Source organism: Erinaceus europaeus, chromosome 10, assembly GCF_950295315.1.
Source record: "Erinaceus europaeus chromosome 10, mEriEur2.1, whole genome shotgun sequence".
Lineage (NCBI taxonomy): Eukaryota > Metazoa > Chordata > Mammalia > Eulipotyphla > Erinaceidae > Erinaceus > Erinaceus europaeus.
Genome location: NC_080171.1, coordinates 33,475,378 through 33,492,109, shown reverse-complemented (window position 1 = coordinate 33,492,109; position 16,732 = coordinate 33,475,378). Strand labels below are relative to the sequence as shown.

At 40.2% G+C, this 16,732-nt stretch overlaps 1 protein-coding gene across 1 annotated transcript in view; it reads left to right on the top strand.

The window, feature by feature from the left end:
- The window catches only part of LOC103107334 (spermatogenesis-associated protein 31D1-like), a 176,055-nt gene extending 160,412 nt beyond the window's left edge, over positions 1–15,643 (top strand). The window contains exons 5-7 of the mRNA XM_060199005.1: positions 10,633–10,742; positions 11,316–12,237; positions 12,370–15,643. Of these exons, the coding sequence (XP_060054988.1) occupies positions 10,633–10,742; positions 11,316–12,237; positions 12,370–15,519 (4,182 nt within the window). The 3' untranslated portion in view covers positions 15,520–15,643. The remainder of the gene's footprint in view (positions 1–10,632; positions 10,743–11,315; positions 12,238–12,369) is intronic.
- The last annotated feature ends 1,089 nt before the right edge of the window (positions 15,644–16,732 follow it).

The following is a 16,732-nucleotide window of genomic DNA, read 5'->3' as shown; positions in this document are numbered from 1 at the left end:
GGGTCTTCATGTTGGAAGAAGCTAGGAAGTCTATTTTATATTCCAAGGGGTCCATGACTTTACTGATTTTTGCCTGAACCCCACCGCTAACATGCAAGTGGGCTAAAAGTATTAATCTGGTAAAATGGTGTCAGAATTGGGAATAGGACTAGAAAGCTGGATCAGAGAAGAGAGTAGCTCCTAAATGTGGGAAAAGCATGTAAGTACTATTAACTGTACACCCCATTGATCTGACCTAGGATCCATGTCTATTCATATTTAGTACAGGAACCTGTGTCACCTCTGCATCCCTGTCAGTCTGAGCTTGCATTCTATGGTCACGACTAGGAACATTCTTGGCAGCACTAATTTCAGGACCAGTCTTCCTCAAGTGGCAGAGTATGTTGACCCAGCCTCCCTTCAGAGAGTGGGACAGTTTCTACCATTGTTGTTCCACATTGAGGGCAAGGTCCTGGAGAGACCCACAAGAGGGTTTATGGTGGTATTTCTGATGAAGATGACCAGTGATGGTGGAGAGTGGGATCTTTTAGAGGTCTAGACCCATCATATCTATATGGGAATCCAAGGATTCCCTGACTGGGACACTAGATGATGGGGTGGCCTGGTAGTGACCAAAAGGGTCATCATTAGAGTCTCTTGCCCTTATCCAGATTTTGTAGTCCTTACTTCATCTGACAAGGTTAAAAAGTATTTCTTTTTAAACTCATGAAAATATTTAAAATGGACCATAGAAATGGTTATACATGCCTGTAAATATATTAAAAATACTTGGATACTTAGATGAGTTAATTGTATGCTACGTTTTCAGTAAAGCTTCAGAATCAAGGTAAATATTTATAGTAGATTCTTGACAATGATGGCAATGAGAAGGTACTAAAAAAGATGTCCATACCTCAACTGAAAAGCTGACTCAACTCAGAGCTCAGGATTTGCAGGCATGAAACTTTGGGCTTGATTCCTGTCACAGAAAGTGCCAAGAAATAGTGGTCTGGTGACTCTGTCTCTCCTTTCTGTTATGAAATAAATACATTTAACCATGTGAACACAATTGTGGAAGATGGCAATCTGATAGAAGAATAGTAACTAAACAGCAGAGAAGATGAAATGCCAGCATTCCAACTTATACTACACAATCTCAGCAAATGTCCTGGAGGCAGGATAACTAATCACTTAAAAATATACTTATGTAGAAAAAGTACATGAGAGAGAAACAAATCATATACCTCAGACTTACCAATTAACATCAGATCTATTATGAGCCTTTGTCTCTGCCTCCATTATCCCCTAGCTTTTCAATGTGTATTTATACATAGGTATATATACATGACATATATGCATACATTTCTTAATTTTAAGAACACATTTCATGTCCTATATACTTTATTCTTGAATATTTAATTATGTATTAAGGAAAATACTTTCAAAATAGAAATACCATACAGTCCAGCAGTACCACTCCTACACATCTCCAAAGGGCATGGAAATACTCATTTGAAAGTATATATGGAGTTCTATATTCATAGCTGCACTATTCACAATAGTTAAGATATGGAAACAATGCTCATCAACATGATTGGAAAAAGAAGTTGTAGGGCTTATCTTTTTTTGCAGTGGAATACTCCTCTGCAAAAAAAAAGTTACATCATTTGGACAAAGTTGATGGACTGGAGGTGATTATGCTAAGTGAAAGAAGAGGTGAAAGAAAACTACCAGATGGTTTTGTTTTAACTAAAATAGACATCTAAAGCAATGTTGGTGTATTGCACCAAAGTAAAAGACTCTGGGGCTGGGGGGCAGGGTTTAGGTCCTGGACCATGATGGCAGGGAAAGCCTAATGGGGACTGAATTAAGTGGAAAACTGAGAAGTGTAATGCACGTACAGACTATTGTATTTTACTGTCAACTGTAAACCATTAATCCCCCAATAAAGAAATTTAAAAAAAGAAAGAAAAATTTTCCACTTATGTTATCTTTGTACAAGTATAAATTAGGAGAGTCTACAACTCTGACATAGTATTGAATAGCACATATCAATGCATCTCTTTCACATTGGACAAAATCTCTTGGATAGCTACAAAACTAATTTAGTTGCTTCTATTAAAACCATTTTAGAAGAAAAAAAGCAAATGAACTTGAAAAAATATGTATGGTAACCTAACTGACTCTTGGACTTTGTGGAAACTATGATAGTTATCAGAGCGACTTAGGTACAAATGTGAAACTATACCCATGATATAACTTTTTTTTTTAAAAGCTTTTTATTTACTCACAGGGCATAATTCCTGTGAGTAAATATAACATTAGCACAAAACTGTAGTAATTTTCTTTCCTAGGTCACTTTTATCAATTTATGAAAGAATATTCTTCCTCCCTGCCCCAACTGCCATGGCGGATATTTTTCCAGAGTCATGGATTGCATTTATTCTTCATGTATTTTGCTTCTCCCAGGATCAGTTTCTCAGCTTTTCATGACAAGGCGACTTGTGGAACAATGTTCTATGTTCTATTTTGTAACCCATTCTCACTTGAACATTTCTGTTTGTTTTTGGTGGAGCTTATCCTGCTTACACTCTGAGAGATATCTTTATAATTATGAATCCTCAGTGACCAAATGTACAGTGAAGACCAACTAGAGATGCATAGTTATTTTTATTCTGAGCAGAAATACTTCCTGCAGCCAGGGGAAGGAACAGGAGAAGGGGTGAACTCCAAGTTTACCTTTCTTTTTGAATAGAAACAGTGGTGAAGGTGTTGATGTAAAAGTAGCAAAGATAAATAGCCTTTAGCAATGTGAAACCTTCCTCATTTGGGTGGGGAATGACTGATACCTATGGCCAACAATTAAATGATGGGGAGCCGGGCAGCGGCGAACCGAGTTAAGCGCACATAGTACAATGTGCAAAGACCAGCGCCTAGGATCCGAGTTGGACTAAGGAAAGAACACAAGAAAGCAATGTAGTAAATCACATGGGCCTTGATTTCAGCAACATGTAATCTAAATATCAAAATGTAAGGGTTATTTTACTTATTCTTTTAAAAGTTATTTTACTGGGGAGGGGTTTAATGGTTTACAGGATAATCTTTAACACATTGGCACAGCCTCTCACCTCCCTTTGGTGTCTAGGAGACACACCAGGTCCCTAAAGTCCCTTCATCCTGCCCTTTCCTCAGAGGAAAAAGCTATAGCGAGTCCAAGTTCCATTTTATGGTTTCCCTTGTTGTCCTTTATTCTTAAATTCCACTTATAAGTGAAATTATTTGTAAGGGCTATTTAAAAACTTAAATGACGGGTAGCTGGGCAGTGATACAATGGGTTAAGCTCACAGTACAACTTGCAAAGACCAGCGCAAGGATCCGAGTTAGAGACGCCCGCCCCTCACCTTCAGGGCGGTCACTTCACAAGCAGTGACACGGGTCTGCAGGTGTCTTTCTCTCTCCCTCTCTATCTCCCTTTCCTCTCTCAATTTCTCTCTGTCCTATCCAATAAAATGGAAGAAATGGCCACCAGGAGCAGAGGATTCGTAGTGCTGCACTGAACCCCAAAGATAACCCTAGAGGTAAAGAAAACAACAAAAAAAATCAATTAGATGACTATCATGGGGAGGGAAATGAATTGAATACGTACATGCGTATATGCATACACACACACACACACACACACACACACACATATACATATATGACATCAACGAAGTGACATTATTTGAAATGGTATCAGGATGCCAAGAGGAATTTTAGTGGAAAATCCTGAAAAAGTGTTGCTGACTATAATTACATTTGTGCTCATTAGAAGTGATGCTAAGAAGTTAGTTCCCCAGCACCTGGTGGTGGTGCACCTACTTGAGTGCACATGTTACAGTGCACAAGGACCGGGGATTCTAGGCCCTGGTCCACACCTGCAGGGGCAAAGTTTTGGTGAAGCAGGGCTGCAGGTGTCTCTTTCTCTTTCTCTCTCGCTATCACCTCTCAATATCTGGCTGTCTCTATCCAATAAGCAAAGACCATAAAAAAATGTCAATTCCCTACACCAACGTGAGTTTAGTTCTGCAGGTTGTGGGCCACCATGATTTGTCAAAAGATCAATAACAATTTTGCAGGGAGTGGACAGTAAAGGGCACAGTAGGATGAGATACTTATATGGATGGGAGGTGATGATTTGATAACAGTTACTGCTAGTTATTTGATAACAGGAGCAATAGTATAGAAGTGATTTTGGGAGAAAAAGTATTTTTGACTTTGTCATAGATTCATAGCAGTGCTAGGCCATCATCATCTCTTTGTCATGCTTTTTGGTCACTGGAATAGATTACTGTGTTCTTGTGTGCTTTTGGGGAAACAGGATCCACCCCACACACACCTTCCCATTTTCTCTATGCAGTGCTGGGGAATAAACTAGGGCTTTGCACATGTGATGCTGCTGAAGGGTATCTCTGGCATACTTGTCTGTATTTTTTAGAGGTAGACTAGAAAGGGAAGGATAATAGAAAAAGAAGAGAGACATTCTAGCACTACCCCATCTTGCAAAGACCTCTTCCATGAGATCCATAGTGCTCACATGTGGTGTCAGGATTTGAACCCAAGTTGTATGTTCTACTGGGTGAAGTATTGCCAGTCCTTGATGAACATGAGTTCTTTCAGGTAGAGATATGAAGGGTGGGGCAGCAGGTGAGTACATTTTTGTCTTCAGAAAATGAAGATACTATGTATGAGAGGATGCTGTCATACAAGAGAACATGGGGCCATAAAACTATGGGCACAATTGATTGCAAAGGTTATGTGAGATTGGGTGGGGGTAGATAACATGATGGTTACGTGATGTGACTCTCATGTCTCAGGCTCTAAAGTCCCAGGTTCAGTCCCACACAACACAACAAACCAGAATTGAGCAGTGCTCTGGGGAACAAAAAGGATTTTGTGGGGTTCAAGAAGATCAATAAGAAGTAAAAGTACCTCGGGTAACATCTGGATAACTAGTGGAACAAATTTTAAAGATCACTAAGGCAAATAGATGGTTCTGTGAATGGGGGAGTTGGAAGGCAGGCTGGAGAGATCTAACAAGCTCTGGAGGAAGAACAAATATGCTGGTTGGATGGCTGTGTGTGTGTGAGTATGTGTGTGTGTGTGTGTGTGTGTGTGTGTGTGGCAGTGAGTTATAATTACTTTATGCACGTTCATAGCATCTTAACATTTCAACTGGCTTTTGCAAAATATTGTATGTGTACTCTAATTCCCCATTTGAAAAATTATGCACAGGGGCAGGGCAGTGGCACACCAGGCAGTGCACATGATACAGCGCACAGGGACTCAGGTTTTAGCCCCTGGACCCCACCTGCGGGGGGGGGGGGGACTTTCACAATGATGAAGCATGTCTTTGTCTCTCTCTTGCAATTTCTCTCTTATCTCTACAAAAATAGATATTTTTAAATTATGCACAACATAAAAAGATCCCCCAAATAACAAAAATTCAGGACATTTATAGCACACAATCATTCACATATGCATGTTCTCCAGATACCTAATGTATTATCTCTTGTGTGTTGTCCCCTCCCCCACCCTCCAGAACTTTTGTTTTTAATGCTAAAGTTCTGTGATGTGGACCTGGAACTCTAGAATGTGCACTCTCAATGCCCAGCTGCCTGAGGCAGTAAGGCACTTATGATGTGGACCACTTCAATGTCTAAGGAGTCCTATTGTGCTGTGGCTGAGTTTCCGATTGACTTAATAGATACTGCCATCCTTGCCTTCTTGTGTGGGGTGGGGGTGCTCCTGTCACTGTTCTGGTTCCCAATATTTAGGAAACAGAGAGACTTCAATCAGGTATGCCAGAGTTCATCAGAGATATCAAATCTTTCTTTTCAAATATATGTATCCAGTACTACCTATTTCCTTCTGAAGACCACTTTGGTGCATCTCACAAATTCTGATAAGTTAAAAGATAGATGTTTACCTTAGTGGGTGAAATATTCTGTTATTATCAACTTGTCTGAGGGAGTTGTTCAGGCTAACTATATTCTTACTGCCTGCTGAATTTTTCTGACAGGAGGTGTTGAGGTCTTCAGCATTAACAGTTCATCTACTTCTCCTTAGAGTTCTATTGGCTTAAACTTCACATATTTTTACACTCAGTTTTCAGATGTAACATGTTAAAAGACTGCTAGTTGTTCTTGGAGAATCAATTACTTTGTTGTTAGGCAATGTCTTCCTTGACCTTGATAATTTTCCATGCTCTGAAATCTGTTTTGTCTAAAATTAATAGAGTGACTCTTGTTTCTTCATGGTTAGTGTTCACACAGTTTTAAAATATTTTTTTCCTACTCCACTTAGTCTACCTGCATTTTTATATTTAAGTGGTGTTTTGTTTTTTATTAAAAGAAAATTTATTGAAATTATGCTCTTTTTTTTTCTGGATCATTTTAGTGAGGGAATGTTGATTTCCCCCAAGAGAGGGGAATGTCTGGCTGCAAGTTATATATATATATATATAGTATTTATTTTATTTATTTATTTTCCCTTTTGTTGCCCTTGTTTTTATTGTTGTTGTAGTTATTATTGTTGTTGTTACTGATGTCACCATTGTTAGATAGGACAGAGAGAAATGGAAAGAGGAAGGGGAGACAGAGAGGGAGAGGGAAAGATAGACACCTGCAGACCTGTTTCACTGCCTATGAAGCAAATCCCCTGCAGGTGGGGAGCCAGGGGCTAGAACTGGGATCCTTATGCCAGTCCTTGCAGTTCACATGTGCTTAACCTGTTGTACTACCACCTGACTCTGCCTCAAAGTCATTTTATCCAGCTGTGTCAAAGCAACTTCAGGTGGGACTGGAAACTCAATGAATCTAGGAATTTTCTCATAGAAACATTAAATGGTAATTTTGAAGTTGATAAATTTGTGTGGCCTGGAGATTATCTGAGTGGTCCTTGGCAGAAAAAAGGTTCCCTACCCCTGATTTACAGGATTGTTGTTTTCACAGGGGTAGTTCCACATTTCCCAAAGCCGGTGTTAGTATACCTTACCTTTCACCAAACTGTCACACTCTTTTTTTTTTTTTTTTTTTTTTTTTCAGTCGCTGGGGCTGGGTGCCTGCACTAAGAATCCACAGCTCCTGGAAGCCATTTTTCCCATTTTGTTGCCCTTGTTGTTGTAGTTATTATTACTGTTGTCATTGTTGTTGTTGTTATATATGACAGAGAGAAATTGAGAGAGGAGGGGAGGCAGAGAGGGGGAGAGAAAGACAAACACCTGCAGACCTGCTTCACTGCCAGTGAAGCGATCCCCCTGCAGGTGGGGACCCGGGGTGAGAACCGGGATCCTTAGGCGGATTCTTGTACTTTGCCCCATGTGTGCTTAACCCTCTGTGCTTCCGCCCAACCCCCATGTCACACTCTTAAAATGGTGTTTTTCAGAGACCATACAGTTGGGTCTTGTTTTTTTTTTTTTTTTTTTAATGCTACTCTAACAAGCTCTGTCTTTTAACTGGTGAGTAAGTACCATTTACAGACAATGATTTTTTTTTTTTTGGCTGATAGGGGTTTTTTGCTGGTACTCTGAACAAGCACAATTTCAGTGCTTCTGGTGGGCATTTTTGCCCTCAGATAGAGACTGAGTGAAAGAAGGCTAGAGAGAGAGAGACAGAATGAGAGACACGGGGCTGGGCGGCAGCACAGCGGGTTAAGTGCACATGGCGCAAAGCGGAAAGGACTGGCATAAGGATCCGGGTTGGAGCCCCCGGCTCCCCACCTGCGGGGTGTTCGCTTCACAAGCGGTGAAGCAAGTCTGCAGGTGTCTGTCTTTCTCTCCCCCTCTCTGTCTTCCCCTTCTCTCTCGATTTCTCTATGTCCTATCCAACAACAACAGCAATAACAACAAAAAAGGTAACAAAAATGGGGGGGGGGGGAATGGCTTCCAGGATCTGTGGATTGGAGTGCAGGCACCAAGCCCCAGTGATAAACCTGGAGGAGAAAAAGAAAAAAAAAAGAGAGAGAGAGAGAGAATGAGACACTATAGGAGTGTTCATAAAGCTTTCCCCCTGCATGCTGCTATTATGTTGTGGCTAGGGGCTTGAGCCCAAGTCCTTGTATATTATAAAGTTCGAGCTCTACTGGGTGAGTTAACTCCTGTTTCTACATTTAGAAATTTTAAAAAGTTGAATAAGTATTTACTGTGTCTGTAACTGTTTACTATCCATTGTACTTATTTTTTTCCTGTTTTTTTTTTTTCTGCATTTTCAGGTTTCCCTCGTCCATTTTCTGGTTTTAAACATTTTCTGTGATTCTATTTATCTTTTAAAAAGTTAGTTATTGTAGAGTTTTAATGTACATTTATGTTAATCAAAGTCTATTATCATATAATACTAAACAACTTTACAGGTAGTAACTCTTTCAATAATAAGAGTTTTCCTAACTTCTCCCTCCTATCCATTATAGCATAGCTGTTATTCATTTCACTAATCTACAAACTAGTCATTAATACATTATCATTATTATCTTTAGATCAATTGAGATTAAGAAGCAACAGCTATATTTTAAATTCATTTATTTCTTCTTTCTTCTTCTATATATAGATTCATGTTATAATTTTTTTCTTCTTGAGGAAATTACCACTAATTACAAGGGAAGTCTGCTGCTGCTGAATTTCCTCAGCTTTTGTCTTGAAAAAATTTTTAACTCTCCTTCACTTCTGAAGGATAATTTCAAGATACTCAATTCCAGATTGATGTTTTATTTTTCCTTTTAACTCTTCAAATAGTTGGCTTATTTACATGACTTGTAATGTGAAATTTTATCCTTCCTCTACAACTGGGGTGTTTGACTTTCCTCTGAATTCCTTCAGGATTTATCCTTCAGTTGCCTACAGTTTAAATATGCGATGGTGAGGTAAAGATTTTATTTATTTATTTATTTATTTATTTATCTCCCGGGTTATTGCTGAGACATGGTGCCTGCACTTGCTCCTGAGGCTTTTTTGTCCCTTTTGTTGCCCTTGTTGTTTATCATTGTTTTTGTTCTTATTGTTGTTATTGCTATTGGATAGGGCAGAGAGAAATCAAGAGAGGAGAGGAAGACAGAGGGGGAGAGAAAGACACCTGCAGAACAGCTTCACCACTTGTGAAACAACTCAGGGAGGTGGGGGCTCATACTGGGATCCTTGTGCCAGTCTTTGCGCTTTGCACCATGTGCACCTAACCCACTGCACTACCACCCAGCCCCCCTAGATTTTTAAAAAATTTATTTTCCCCTTTGTTGCCCTTGTTGTTTTTCATTGTTGTTGTAGTTATTGTTGTTGTTATTGATGCCGTCATTGTTAGATAGGACAGAGAGAAATGGAGAGAGGAGGGGAAGACAGAGATGGGGAGAGAAAGACAGACACTTGCAGACCTGCTTCACTGTCTGTGAAGTGACTCCCCTGCAGGTGGAGAGCTGGGGGCTCGAATCGGGATCCTTAAGACGGCCCTTGCGCTTTGCATCATGTGTGCTTAGCCTGCTGCGCTACTGCTCGACTTCCCCTAGATTTTTTTTTAAGCTATTGGATATTCAGGGTTCGAATTTCCCCTGAAAATATTTTTAAAAAGTCAATTAAGTGTAACATTTTATTGACATACTTCTATTCATTCCACCCTTGGCCACATTGTAAGCTACAGATGAGAGAAAAAAGATTCTTTACTTCTGTTAGACTAATTTTGGTTTTGAGCACTTCTTCTTGATTTTTAGAATTTCCCTCTTTCTGCTCACATTCTTTATCTGTTTTACATGCTGCTTGCTCTCTATCATATCCCTTATTTTATATTTTGTATATGATGATGCTAAAATCTCAGCCATATCTGAAAGCGGTTGTGATGTTTGCTTTGACTACTTACTATTCTTCTTATTATTTTTTTTTTTTGTCTCAACCCCTCATTTATTTCATCTGTTACCAGTGTCAGGCTAGAACCAAGAGGAGAAGGAAAGGTGGAGCATTGAAAGGTAAGGTTCTGCTTTTGCCACCTAATCTTTTGAAGGGTGACCTTTCTCTCTTCATGATGTTCAGAACCATGAACCATGAGGAGACCACATACTAGATACGGTCCTTCTCACTAAGCACAGCTTCCCTGAGGAGAGGCTAATGGGAAGGCAATCAAGTCTGAGATACTTCTCACGTTCTCTGCTTTGTACCCATTTAGGTATAAAGCAGTGATGGGCCTGGGCAATGAGTATTGCCCTGTGGTTGATCATAGATGTTGAGAGGACAAACTTCTGTCACCTGACTTTGTGGAAGTACTTTGAGTTCACAGATATTTGATTCCTCTTTGAAGTAAACATGGCATGAGTGACTCATAGGAATAATCGTCTAATGAGATAATGTTTGTGAAAGTACTTTCTAAATGGAAAAAGGCATATGCGAGTTTTATTATTGCCATTACCATATGACTGAGTATACTAATTCTTGGGGGTCATCAAGTCAAATTTCCCATGAGAACCACTAAAAGATTTTTCTCACTTTCCTATGAGATCTCTTTGTTCTTATCTACTTTCACACTTGATTTCCAGGTTGGAGAGCTTACCAGAGTGAAGTAGAAGAGGCAAGAAAGGTGCTTTCATTTCTGCAAAGGTGACTAAAAGGACTCTTTATTTTTTTCCCTGTTGCCCACTTTTTAGCATTCTCTGAATTTGCAAAAAGTGCCAAGAAAGCTTGGGATTGAAATGGCAGAAAAAAATCTTCCTAGTAAAAATCTAAAAGCCCTTGGGGAGAAGGACAAAGCTATACTGTGAGGTCAAGAATATGGAGAAATATAGGACATTATGTACTGGATGGTTTTACCCTTTTTAGGCCTACTAGGGTCACTTTTTTTTTAAATCAGTGACTTAATAATGGTTATAAGATCACAGGGATATAATTCAACAGATTTTCCAACATCAGAGTTCTGTGTTCTAGCCCCTCTATTGGAAGCTTCCCTATTCTTTATCCATCTTTGGGAGTATGGACCAAAATTTTTTATAGAGTGCAAAAGATGAAATATCTGACTTCAGTAATACTCTGCTGAATATGGATGTTGGCAGGTTGATTCATATCCCCAGCCTGTTTCTGTATTTTCATAATGGAGTAGGGCTCTGGAGAATTGGGGTTCCAGGACACATTGGTGAGGTTGTCTTCCCAGGGAGATCAGGTGGCATCATGGTAGCATTTGACTGAAAGGCAATATGATATAAAGCAAATTATTCAATAAACATGCACCCAAAGGTGGGAGTAGGGCAAATGAAACTAGGGGTCTTTGTGTGGGAGGAAGCTGGGAAGTCTTTGTTCTGGTGCTGGCTGCAGCTTCTACCTTTTCTCTCTGCAGCCCCCTGGGTCGGAATCATGTTACCAACCGTTTTCGTCAACTCTTATGTCCAGACTCCTCCTGTGAGGTGTGTAACAGAGCAACTGCTGAGGTCAATCAACTGCTGTTCCCAGATGTTCTGGAAGATACTTGTCCTGCTGTGTCCTCTTTAGTTTCCACAGCTCCTGTGACTGACTCATCATTCACTCTGTCAACTGCCTTCTCAACTATCAATCCAGCAGACCCAACACCAATTCCTTTGAACAAGTCTTCCCCAGGAACCCCATCTACTCTCTCACCTATTCCAATGCTCCCTCTAGATAAATTTCTTATGTCTTCCTCCCCATATTATGCTCAGCTCCCAAAGATTTTCTGTCCCTTGGGTTCTAAATTCCCAGTGAAGCATTCCCTACCTCAGTCCCTTGCCTTTCCTCCTTCCCCTCCACATGACACTCAGAGATTGGATCCTATTGTCCAACCAGCAGCTCCTTTGCCTTGTGATACCATCTTCTCATATATTCATACCATTTCTCAAGATCTCAATCCCTTGCCAAATTCACCTCAGACTTTGAATCAGACTAATTCATTTGCTTGTCATCAAGTACAACAAAATGTTTCACGAGATGGCACTTTACCTATGACTCAATCTCAGTTGACTTCTGTTTCACTTAAATCTGTCCTGGAGAACTTATCTTCAGAGAGTCCTTATGGGTTGTCCACATATGTCCCAGAAAACAGAGACATTGACCTTTCTAGTCTGTCAATTTCAGAACTTTCCCAGTGGCAAGCTCACACCAAGAACATGTTCCCATCTAATTTATCAAGTTCTAATTGTCAACGAGAGCATATTTCACCACATCAACCACAGACCTGTCTTTGGGGTGACTCTGCTAACAAGCACATGGATTCCAGTAGCCTTTCTTTCCTTGGTTTTAACATCCAGGCACATTTGGAGACACAGATTAAAAAAAAAAAGGAAATCCAGACTTTAGACAGGAGAGAAAGAGAAGAGGGACCACTTTCAAAACCAATGTGGTCAAAACACTTGGAGACATCTTCCGGCAATTCACTGCAGTCCCTTGATGTAGAGAATACCAGAGCACCTGAAACTGACTGGCAAACTGAAGGCAACGCTGAGCACTTGAACATTTGTCAGCACATTCTGTATGTTAAGACTTTGAGAGAAAATCTGCAGCAGAAATATAGCCAGCTCTACTGGGGTCTTCCTTCTTTGCACAGTGAGTCCCTGGTGGCTACTCTCCTGGTTTCAAGAAGTAGTTCTCCACTAGATTCTCCCTTTATCTTATTCAATAGAATCTATGATTCTTCTATGGTTCAAAATCAAGATCCAGAACCTCTATCATTTCCTCATTCATACCCCTTTCCCCTTCCCAATGTAAATTCCCAATCTCTGACTCAGGCAAAGCCCCACTTTCAATTCCAGTTCCTACCATTCTGTCAGATTCAGCCCTCATGTCACCTTCATTCCAGACTCCCAATCCCACCATCATCTTCACCAAGCCAGATCAGGGACTGTGGAGTACGTTTCCATAGACCCGAAGATGAATTAGATTCTCATATCTCAACTGAAAACCAACACCTGGAATGGCATGTGTTGCAGAAGCAACAGGAAAATTTGTGGGGTGTAGTCCCTGTACTCCAGCAGTCTCAAGAAGCTGTGCGTCTACAAGTTCCTCCCAGTATTCCACTGGTCAAACGGTCATCTCAGGCTCATGTGCCAGATGCCATCCATTCTGGCCATTTTCACATTGCCAGTGAATCCCAGGAGGAACTGGAGTCCCACCTTCCAAGGAGGTCAATCCCACACTGGTGTTATCAACCCTGTAGGAATGTAGAGTCTTTTGCACTAATGGAGCCTCACTGTGAGTTAACAGAAATATCTAAGCAGAACAACAGATATCCTCACTCACAACTCATTGACTTTAAGGGCCAAGACAAAAAAGATCTAACAGAGATTGAATGGCATCTCTCTGGAAGCTTCAATGAAAGGTCCCCAACAAAGTTTCAGCTAGTGAAGGCTATGAGGAGTAATCGTGGGCATACTCTGAGTCAGAGTCCACAAAACTGCCTACATAGTTTTTCAGAATGTTATGCAGTAAAGCACCAGGGTGAAGTCTCTAAAACAAAAAGTAACTGTCTGTTTCAGGCAATGGATCATCCAGGAGATGAATTACCAAGTGTTTCATGGAATGATACAGACCAGAGACAAATTGAAACCATTCTTAGACTTCATTTGATTAGAAAGTTTTGTCAGATTGCTGCAGACAGGATCCCCCTAGGTGTTTGTGATTCATGGCTGGCTGGTAGCAACACATTATCAAATTCTAGGGGTTCTCAGACCAATAAGGAAAACGTAAGTTTGAAAAACAGAAAGTTGGGAAATGCTTATTGTCAGATTTCTACTTTAGAGCCTTATTTTCTTGATTTCAACACCCAACAAGTGCTAGAATCCCATATTCTAAGGTATAGGACAAGTCAGATATGGGGACTACCCCTCAAGGTTCTTCAATCCATAAAATTCTATATGTTGAGAGAAGCTAAAACATGGCCTCTTCCTCAAATGAATTTTCCTTCCTCAGCTTCTCTTAACTCTGGCATAGCTTCTAAAGGTGTGGTTTCTGAGCTGCTTCAGAGAAATGTTAGAACTTTTCAGGAAAATAAGATAAGGACAACAAATTCAGCTCCCATACTGAACTGTTCTCTTTCTGCTGCCTCGGCTGTGGACAATGAAAGACAGGAGGTGCAGAAAACACCACCCCCTGAGGACACTCCTGGAATTGCAGAAGTTGTTCAGAGAAGCCAAAGCAGAAAACAAAGTCCTATACTTACCACACACAGCCTCATAAACACTGAAAATCAAAGTGAGACTAGGGCTGGGCATGAACCAAAAGGTGAGAATATTAATTCCTGTGGAAGGACAGAAATGATTTCAGACAAAAGGATGGTAGAGAAGAATTCAGAACATTTTTGCATAGCCAATATGTTCCAGGCTCAGGAGCTGTGTGTTCTTCAGTCACAATCTGATGACATCTTGACAGGCAGAGAATCAAGAGATTCTCACATGGTAAGTGTTCATACAAATAAAGTAAAAACTCCCTTGTCAACTGAATGCCCTTCAGAAGAAATAAAAATTTCTGAAGATGTTCAACTACCAAATGTTAAAACACAGTTTCTTAGTGAGTTATTAGAGAGTGGAGAACATATACAGGCCCAAGGCCAACCTACTGACATGTCCATCACTCCAGATAACTTGACTTTCAAGTCCTCATTGACTCATACCCTGAATACCTCTGGTAGGACCATGGAAGCTTCTCATATGCTACATGTTCCTTTAGAAGATAGTGAGATTAGTATGGAGCATAGGCAGGAAGCCTGGGTCTCAAAACATGTCTTACCAAAGTACCCGGATGATAATTTTCCATTAGCTACAAAAGGAGTAGATAGCAAAGCAAAAACTGGACATGAAGATTTGAGATTAGGGACATCTAAAACCAGAAAGAAGAGCCACTCTGTTGAGATGAGAGTATTAGAAGATACTTCCCCATCTTTTTCACAGGATGAACAGTTTCCTGAAAGTTATCTCAGAAAAAAGATGAAGAATTTTAGTCAGTGGATTGAATCCAAGAGAAAAAATATGAGTCAAGAAAGAATCCTGCTAAAAGCCAAGTTCATGTCAACCTTTGCACAGCACCGAGACCTATTGAAGAATACAACTCTTTTTGTGAGGTCTCAAGGTCCTGAAACTACTGAGCTCATGACAGCCATTGGGAAGATCCTAGAAGAGAAACTTGCACATATACATGAGCCTGAGGTTTCAGAGTTAAATCAGCAGGAGCAAATGTCTACCCAGGTAGACACCAACAAGGGACATCTCCCTCTCTCTGACACACAGAAAGGGGTATGGACAAGTGCCAAGCCTTGCAGCCCAGAGCCTATTTCTGTTGACCAGAGTAGTTTTACACATGTTAGACAAGTCAGACACAGGGTCAGACAGCCTCAGGAAGTTGAGACCTTCCACAACCAATTGTTCTGCAAATTCCCTCTCCCATTATCCAGGGAACCTGTCCCCCACCCACCTCAAGAATGCCCAGTCTCTCAGGCCACCATCACCCCTGATGATAACTCTGTGTTTAGAGATTTAATTCTTTTGTTCAAACAAAAAACACTTCTTGAGCACTTCCAGGAGGGAAAAATTTCCCCATAGAAATCATCCAGTCCTTGTTGAGAATGTTCTACAGATTTTATGATTATATGTCTTCTGACGAGACTAGTTTTTCTTTGGCATGACCAAGAATGTTGATCCTTCTCAATAAATATCTCTTTTAGTAGGTGTGGTATTCTCTGTGTACTGCATGGGAAGTGGGAACTTTGGGTGTTCTAGGTCTTGTGCACAGGGAAATGAGGACTTGATTCATCTCTTCCTCTGGTTTCTTTCACTTGGGGAAAACATGGCAGTGGTCTTCTCAGTTTGACATGGGGTCTTTAATGTAACTCCATGCTTTACTTAGTACACTTAATTTGTTCATAAAATATACAAAACATCTATTCTAAAAACTACTGGGTCTTTTGAAAATGAGAAAGGCCTTTCAGAAATAAGAAAAAGAAAAAAAAAAACCTCACAAATTGACCAAAATATCTTTTCATCTTCTCCTTTATGATATACCAATTTAAGTTTAGATGACTTTCTCTCACTTTCTCTCACTACATAATACATAGCTATTAGCTCTAGAAAGTTTTGGGATTGGAAGTATGAAGGTGTTCTGGGGTTAGTGGGAGAGAGAGAGAGAGAGAGAGAGCCTTCTAATATGTTTTGGTGAGGAATAAATGATTGTCATTCTCATAAATACTTATTCCCCTCGCAAGTTTTGGGGTGAGAGGACTCTGGCTCTGAAAAGACTGTGGGACACAAATATTTTCCTGAAAGTAGTGGTTTACATTCATTTAGAAAAGAAAGGAGGGTCCAGGCAATGATGCACCTGCTTAAGCTCTCACATTACAGTGCTCAAGGACTCAGGTTCAAGCCCCTGGTCCCCACCTGCAGGGGGAAAATTTCATGAGTGGTGAAGCAGAGCTGCAGGTGTCTCTCTGTATCTCTCTCCCTCTTTACCTCCCCTCCCCTCTCAATTCCTCTCTGTCTCTATTCAATAATAAGAATAAAAAAAGTTGATTCCAGAATATCTCACTCATGGCTGGTGCTGAAGTTTTGCTATTGTTGATATTGCTTTATCTAGGACAGGGATTAAGAGCTGAGTGGATCTTTCTGAAGAATCCATTATGTGTAAGATATTAATCTGGAAATCATATTTGAGTTCCATATAACATCTCCCGGGTTGTGAAAGTTCATCAAGGAATGCAAAAAGACCCTCCTCAAAAATGACATTAATAACAACAACAAAATAACTACAACAACAATAAAA